Below are 7969 nucleotides of genomic sequence, written 5' to 3'. Positions count from 1 at the left end.
CTCTATTTCGCGTACATCGCAAGCGGGTGAGAGGTTGCTGCAGACCGCAATAACAAATCGGATCTCGTCATGAGGTTAGGTCTACATCAGTATATATATATATATATACATCCGTATGTAGTACTTATTGAAATCTGTAGAAAGACTTACATTTAGGAACGAAGGGAGTATGTGTCATGGAAGATCTTCTGTTTGGTAGGTTGATCCACAATCCACTCATCATCGTTCAGTCAGTCTAATCGCCGGGCCGGGATAAAATTCTTAGCCCTGCGCCCATTTTTAGGCACCAAATGAAACAACTTTGTGTTTGGATCACCATCTTGTAACCATCGAACCCAATCATTTTAGTAGCCGGAAACAAACAGGAACAGCCACGAAAAAATGCACTCGAGACCATCATCAGTCTACAATCATTCAGTAGTTCAACCCATACAAGGTCTGCACCACGCGCTGTTACCTCCTACTCCCATCTAGTTTAGGTCTAGGTTAAAAATCCCGCTACACCGAGACTGAGAGTGCGACGACTCTACATTCATGCAACCAGCACAAGACCGCATTAGCCGAGTCTCCAGCATCATCGAAGAAATTGCTTCTCTAACAAACTGCAAAAGTAACAAACATATTTGACATGTCAGCATTTATACAGATAGATCAGAACTGTATACAAGAGCATTTTATTTAGCATACTAAACTGCTGATCGAGCCTAAGGAGGCTGACTGACAGACTGAGGCAAGACAAGCAGAAGCTTTGCAAAGAGCATAGGATTTAAGACAACAAAGAAAACTATCCTGACAGTTTCTACGAGTACATCTTCGATATCGATCGATCAGTTTCGGCATTTGGCAACAGAGAAGTCCCAGACTTCATGAATAAACTGCAGGCCCCCAAGTGCTAAGAAAGATGCGGTTTGGAAATATCTGGGTCTCCTGGATATGTGGCATGCTATCGACCACCTCAACGAGAGTTTTGATGAATGGCATGCCGGGAGCGAGCATCGCGGCGGAGCGAGGGCTGCGTCAGGACGATCCTTTATTGCCATTGATGTTTATACTGGTTATGGAGGGCCTGCACCATATGTGCAAGTACGCTGATTCGTATGGGATGTTCACTCCGCTGGCCAGAAGGGGCCTAAAGCACCGCCTGCCTTTCTTCGCCGACAACGTCAAGCCAAACACAGTGGACGTGGCGCTCTGTTCGGCCATCCTACAGGACTTCGGTGAGGCCTCGGGTCTCAAGATAAACCCTGCAAAATCCACTGTCATACCTATTCGGTGCTCTGTGGAGCAGGCTGATCAACTAAAGTTAGGGCTCAGTTGCCCATTGGGATCGTTCCCCTGCCGGTATTTCGGTCTGCCACTAACAATCAGAAAATCAACGGCGATGCAATTCCAGGAAGTGGTAGATGGGATGGCCACAAGCTTGCCAACGTGGAGCGGTGGAGGGCGGCATACATGGACAAATCTGGAAGACTCATGCTTGTGCAATCCGTTCTTTGTGCAGTGCCGATTCACATGATGATGGCACTGGATGTGCCACCCGAGGTCTTGGCGGGCATGAACAAGATATGTCGGGGCTTCTTTTGGGCAGGGAGCTTGGACACCCACGGAGCGAAGTGTGCCGTGACTTGGCGCCCGTCTGCACGCCGAAGTGGACTGGAGGACTAGGCCTGCCTGATCTTAAGTGGATGAATGTCACCTTGGGGGCTCGATGGCTGTGGCTGCAGATGGTAGGCCAGGAGAGACCGTGGGCTGAGTTCGAGATCAATGTCTCAGCTGAATTGCTTGCTGTTTACCGCGCGGCCGTATTCGTCGATGTGGGCAACGGTGCAGGCTCGTTCTTCTGGGAAGATCGTTGGCTACAGGGAAGACGCATTCAGGAGATCGCTCCTCGGCTCTACAATTGTGTCCCTCCCAGGATCCGGAAAAGCAGGACAGTTGGGGACGCTCTGGCTGGGGCTTGGCCTTTGGATGTCGGGCCGGATATGACCGCGGCCGAGATCTATGAGTACCTAAACCTATGGGAGTTGGTTATGGAGGTGGAGCTAAATCTGGGCGTGGTGGACAAGGTCAGGTGGGCATGTGAGACCTCGGGGCAGTACACGGTGAGTTCTGCCTACGCGAGCCGATACTTTGGACGTGAAAAAGACCTGGCTGCCACTGTAGTGTGGGACTCCAGAGCGTAGTTGAGATGCACGCTGTTTGCCTGGCTTGCCTATAAGAGCAGATGTTGGACCTCGGATCGCCTCTCGCGCCATGGTCTTCCGCATCAGGAGGCCTGCCCACTTTGTTGCCAGTTGCCAGAGACGATCAGCCACCTATTGGCATCCTGTGTTTTCGCGCGATCAGTCTCGCATCAGGTGCTTCTTGCTTGGGGGCGTGAGGACTCGACGCCGAGTGGGACAGACAACTTGCTATCTTGGAGTGCTTCGACGCAACCACGGGCAACTTTACGTAAAGATTTCCACACAATTATCTTGCTCGTCTGTTTGCAGATATGGAAACACCGCAATACTATTGTGATCGATGGGGCTACTACTTCAACTGTGGCCGTTCTGCAACGATACACGAAGAGGGTAGGACTTGGCAGTTAGCGTGGATATTTCAGTCGGACATTTCTTCTTTCTTTCATAGGTTGCATAGGTGGAACTTGAGTGAGTAGTTGCGTGCAACTCTGGCTAGTAGCCATCTTGTAGACATGTGGATGGGTTTCTCACTCTTTTCTATACCTACTATTAAAGGGAGATGATATTCTTGGTTTCGTCCCACTTCACTTGGTCCCGTTTCAATTAATTTAACGTACGCTATCTGGTTTTGTTACTTGCCACCCGTTTTGGCCCACTGAAGGAAGCCCACCTCGCAGCGCACTGTGGCCTAGGTCCGGAGAGCTAGCACAAAATAAAATTGTCGATAACCTGCCAACCGGCCACGCATAGTTTGTCCAACTGACCCAGATAGAGATATGAGAGGATTTTTCTTCTCCCGTTGCAACGCACGGGCCTTTTTGCTAGTCTTCTATAAATATACGATACGTATGCTTGTGTGTATTCTAGAAAAAAATAGCTAGCAGAAGTAACAAAATAAGGTTGCGATGCTCGAAATCTCAAACGAATAGGGAAATGGGAGAAACGGCTTGTGCGTTCCATGAAAAGATCTAAATACAGGCTGGAAAACTACAGTGCTGGAAATGCAGTTTTGTTTCTTCAGAACTCGTATATAAGCAAGCGGGTTTGTATTTTTTTTATCCGCAAACTGAGCTTAGCCAATTATGAAATCGGCGCATCCGCAATTGAATTCAAGCATTCGACCTAGGCAAATGATGGTATGGAATTCAACCTAAGCAAACAATGGTAAAAACAATGTACCTGCGCTCCGATTGAACATTGTGTGGGAAGCACACATCTTCATTACTGTTCATCCTCAGAGTCATCGGAAGTTTGGTCGCTTTCATAGTCTGGGTTTGCTCTGAAAATGTAGACCTGCATCATTTACATAACCAATGAGGTTGTACAACATGCACTTAGCAGTGAGATACAACGTCCACTCATGATTGGGCCTTAAAAGAATCCCTTCCATTATCTAAAAAGATATAACTGGACAATCAAAGGCCTATGAATGAAATAATTCCTAGAGGCCCTTCTAGATCTAGTTGGAATGAAGGTATATACAGTAGGGATGCTGAGCATAACATCTTCTCCTGCAAACTGTGTGCAGAATTAATTGACAGTCCAAACAAGCCTAGTTTCACATCTATGAATAAGTAGACACAGCTCACCAGTCTGAATTTTAGATATAGCATATAACCCACTTTATAATTTAAACCTAAGACATGCGAAAAACATTGAAGTTTGATAGTACTAAGCAATGACTCTAGTAGGTAACTAGGTATTATGTAGACATAACAGGTTTTTCTCATGTATATAAACTTAAAGACCATTGTTTGGACAGACGAACGCATGAACGAGTACGAGGCCACCAAGCAACTTTCAAGAATGTTTAAGAATCGCAAGGCGAGATTTGGAACACAAGGAATTCCACATGAAAACAAGTTCTATATATGCATTCGCACTGAATGTGGAGTTCCTAAAAGTAAAAGTATAGTGTTTTTTACCCATGGAATGGAGAGGATGCTGAATCTCACCTTGAACATTGCGCTCTCTATCAGATGGAAAACCAAGCAATCGCCATTTTCAAGGTCATGGTGGACGGCAAACTCTCTCCACCCCTTGCTGAGGTAGCGGTGCCTGCCCTGTTTGCTGGCACTGCACAGCATTTTGAACTCGACATCCGCCTCATTCACCAAGACGACCGCCTCATCGTGCGCCGGGAGGTGCTCGATGAAGTGCGTCGGGATCATCTGTCACAACGAATATAACCCCCGCAAAAAAAAAATCAACAATCATCCGATCCAAGAACCACATTGCCTCAGTTTTCTTGCTCCAATACAATACCATCGGTTTTGCCCTGCTGGCGCAGACGTGGGTCATGGTCTTGACGAAGGCGGGCCGGCGAATGCGGTGGATCCGGCGCCGGAGCTCCTCGGCCTTGGCGACGGCGGCGGCCCTCTGTTCGTCGGTCGGTCCTTTCCAAATACGAGCGTCATATGCGGCGTACACTTCCTCGTAGTCGCGCTGCTGCGCGCCCTTGAGGTAGTTGGGCTGCTCCGGGAGGCCGGCGACGCGGCCGGACCGCCGGAGCTCGCCGGGCCCCGGGGCCTTCCGCTTCTGCGACACCGAGGCGGCGGACGAGTCATATAAGTACGGGAGAGACGGAAGACCGACCGGAGGCAAGGAAGAAGAAGGGAGAGGATCTGACGGACCGGCCTGGGCTTGGGCTTGGGCCTGGGCCTGGCGGCGGCCTCGCGGACGGCGGCGGAGAGGTGGTGCAGGCGCAGCTCATCCAGCTTCCGGCGGTTCTCCTCCACCTGCCTCCGGCGCTGCTCCTCGTACGAGTTGGATTCCGCCATTGCCCCTTCCTGATTCTGCTCCCTCTTCCTCTTCTTGGGTGTGTGTTTTCCAGCCGCCCTGGTGAACTGGGCTGGGCAGGGAGTGGGGAAAAGTAACGTGGCCCTAGAGGCCCGCCTTTCTTCAACCACCGCGCCGAATGCATAGCCATTATTCTAGGAGCCCACGATTCTGCCATTGAAAATCCGTTCCTCTTGTTTAAATATTTTATGTTTTGACAAAGAGAAATATATTTAGTATCGCAGAGATACCAATTGCATTCGGTCTCTGCAACAACGCAATGTCGTAAACACATTACAGATGCACACAACCAAAAATAATAATAAGAAAAAAATAAAGATCACGCTGCAGTAATCAATTCCTTGTAGCTGCAGCACGGACCACCACCTAGACAACTCCCAAAGTCCAAATTCTTCGAAAGCGACGTCTTCAAGAAGGAAGCAGTGCACAAGCATCGTCATCGCCCAATCATAGATCTTAGGTTTTCACTCTGGAGAAGATCCACGCTCTCAAAACAATGCCTTCAACAAGGTCACTGCCAGGCACAACCAATTAAGGCTAGACATGGAGTTTCACCATGAAAGATAAGACTCTATACTCCACTTGTGTTGCCACCCCCACCTGCCGATGTTGCTGCTACGAGTCACGAATCACCAAGCAAAGTACTCATAACCACAGAGACTCGATCCTCCATTACAAGGCCTTAGGCCTCAACCACCATGACGTTCTCCGCCACTGTCTTCACCATGGAAATCGAAATACCGACATGTCCCATAATGTCAACAGGCACCGAACCTTCGCGTCACACCCACGTGAAGCAACTCGGGCTAAAATAGGGGTGCACACGATTGAATCCCATCCAATCCAGCAATCTACAGGCATCAAGCACCCAATGAAGATCTCCGGCGGAGCATTCCGGAACTCGTCAATGGTCAGATCCATGAGGGTCGGCAATCGGCGGAACACCATCTTAGAGCAAAAAGAACCCAAGGACGGCGCCACCCACCGGTTCTCAACAGGCACCGCAGCCACCACCCGCACCATGTGAAGATGAATAGCTGAGCTGCACCGAGCCCCCGAACCAATCGCCGTGCCGCCCTCGTGGCTACAACGATAGTTGAGGTCGCTAAAGAAATCCGGGGCCACCGCCCAGGCGCTCATCTCCACCGAATGAACCACGCCGTCCAGGGCCGCCATGAATCTCTGGACGGAGACCCCGCAACGCGAGAAAGGATGGTGCTCCTGCCGCCATCAGTCGCGCGAGAAGGATGAGGACCCGCCATCGCCGGCAGCCTTGCGACCTTTGAATGGAGGCGTCCTTCGGCGGCGGCGGGGGGAGCAAGATCGAAGAGGGAAGGGATGGCGGCTATGCTAGGGTTCCACCCGAGTCACCTATTTTATAGGCTCTCTACAGCGATCGTATGGATAATAAGAATGTGTCAATATCAAATCGTGGCTCACAAAGACTCTATCATAAAAAGAATCCGAGGGACGTACGGGCCTCAAAGCAGGGATGGATTGCATCGGTAAAAGGCCGCACCGGCAAATTGGAACCCGCTAGAGCCCACACGGGCCTTCCCAACAGACCCTCCGAGCTACCAGGGGCGTGTTTGGTTTCAGTTTGCAACAGTAGTTGCATTGCATGTCCATCTCTAGCCAGCCTGATTGCTGAGAAACAGCCTCATATGCAGCAGATGCAACCTGTTTGGTTGCCTGCATCACATCGAGAGGCACTTACCCCCCTGCTGTTTGGTTGCCCGCATTTGTGCTTAGGGTGTGAGCAGATGCAAACTTCAGCTGTTTGGTTGCAAACATCATTTGTGTTCTGCTCACCCCATTCAAATGTGGTGGCCTTACCACCACACATGATCAGTACAACAACAACATCACAACAGCAAGATCAAACAAAGCAAGCAATGTAATGACAGCAAACTTAACACAGCAAACTACTTAACCAGATAGCATAAGTCTAGATTAAGAGCAGGGGCATCCTCCTTCCCTGCTGTGCCAGGGTGCTGCTCCTGGCCAAAATATGAACATGTTCCCAGCACAAGTCTCGCCACACACCCTAAAAGTTCTCCACTAACACCTGACTTAACTTAACTACATAGCCTACTCGATGCCACCAAGGCAGTTGTGCCTGCTGCAACGATACCCGCACATCACCGATGAGTCGTGGTTGTAGATATAAACCTTCAGTCCGAGTCCGGAGATGCGCACAATGACGAGGTCGCTGGGGACGATGCGGTGGCGGCGGCAGAAGTAGTTCCACCCCCGGCCAAGCACCATCTGGCCCTTGAAGTTCTGGACCTACACCCAGAGCACGCACCGCTTGTTGGCTGAGAGCCTGATCACGCGCGGGAGTCGCTTGATGACCAGCCAGGTGTTCATCACCTCCGCGAACTTGGGAGGGACGACGAGCATGGCGAGGTCCTTGTTGTCCTTGATCTTCTGGTAGAATATCATCGGCTCCCTGGCTCCCTCCTTGTGGCCCTGCCTCGGAGATCGTCCCCTTGAACGAGGCACGCTCATGAAGGTGATCCTGCCAGGTAGGTCCACCGTCCCGAGCCACCTGTTCGTGGGGATGAAATCCTCGGCGCGCTCAGCTCTGGCCATGACCTGAGCTCCTCCACCCGCCACATCTCAGTCAGTCTTCAGTATCTTGTCGGGCAACATGACAAGTATTAGTATCAAACAAAGCAAGCAAGCAAGCAAATTCCACTGATCAGTGGCATTTTCCCAACAGCAAGTGCCACTGATCAGTGGCATGTGCTCATGGACAAATGGCAATGATCAGTGACACTTGGTGTTGGGAAAGAGCACTAATCTACTCGCTGTGGTGCAAATGGCACTGATCAATGACATTGATCAGTGACTTGCCCAATAGCAAGTGCCATTGATAAGTGCCATTTTGCCCAATAGCAAGTGCCGGGCAAATGCCACTTATCAATGACACTTGTTGTTGGGCAAGTCACTGATCAGTGGCATCTTCTTTGCTGCAAGTGGCA

The 7969-nt window shown here is 50.3% G+C and overlaps 1 protein-coding gene across 1 annotated transcript; it reads right to left on the bottom strand.

Moving 5' to 3' along the window:
* Positions 1-291: 291 nt before the first annotated feature.
* On the bottom strand, positions 292-5043 carry LOC125553024 (B3 domain-containing protein Os06g0194400-like). Its single transcript, XM_048716762.1, has 5 exons — positions 4817-5043; positions 4449-4721; positions 4139-4354; positions 3363-3476; positions 292-602 (listed from the first exon to the last, which is right to left on the bottom strand). The coding sequence occupies exons 1-4, from the start codon at positions 4961-4963 to the stop codon at positions 3405-3407; spliced, it is 708 nt and encodes a 235-aa protein (XP_048572719.1). The 5' UTR covers positions 4964-5043; the 3' UTR covers positions 292-602; positions 3363-3404.
* Between the last annotated feature and the right edge of the window lie 2926 nt (positions 5044-7969).

Source organism: Triticum urartu, chromosome 4 (genome assembly GCF_003073215.2).
Source record: "Triticum urartu cultivar G1812 chromosome 4, Tu2.1, whole genome shotgun sequence".
Classification (NCBI taxonomy): domain Eukaryota; kingdom Viridiplantae; phylum Streptophyta; class Magnoliopsida; order Poales; family Poaceae; genus Triticum; species Triticum urartu.
The sequence above is the reverse complement of the archived record's forward strand: the minus strand, read 5'-3'. Positions and strand labels throughout refer to the sequence as shown.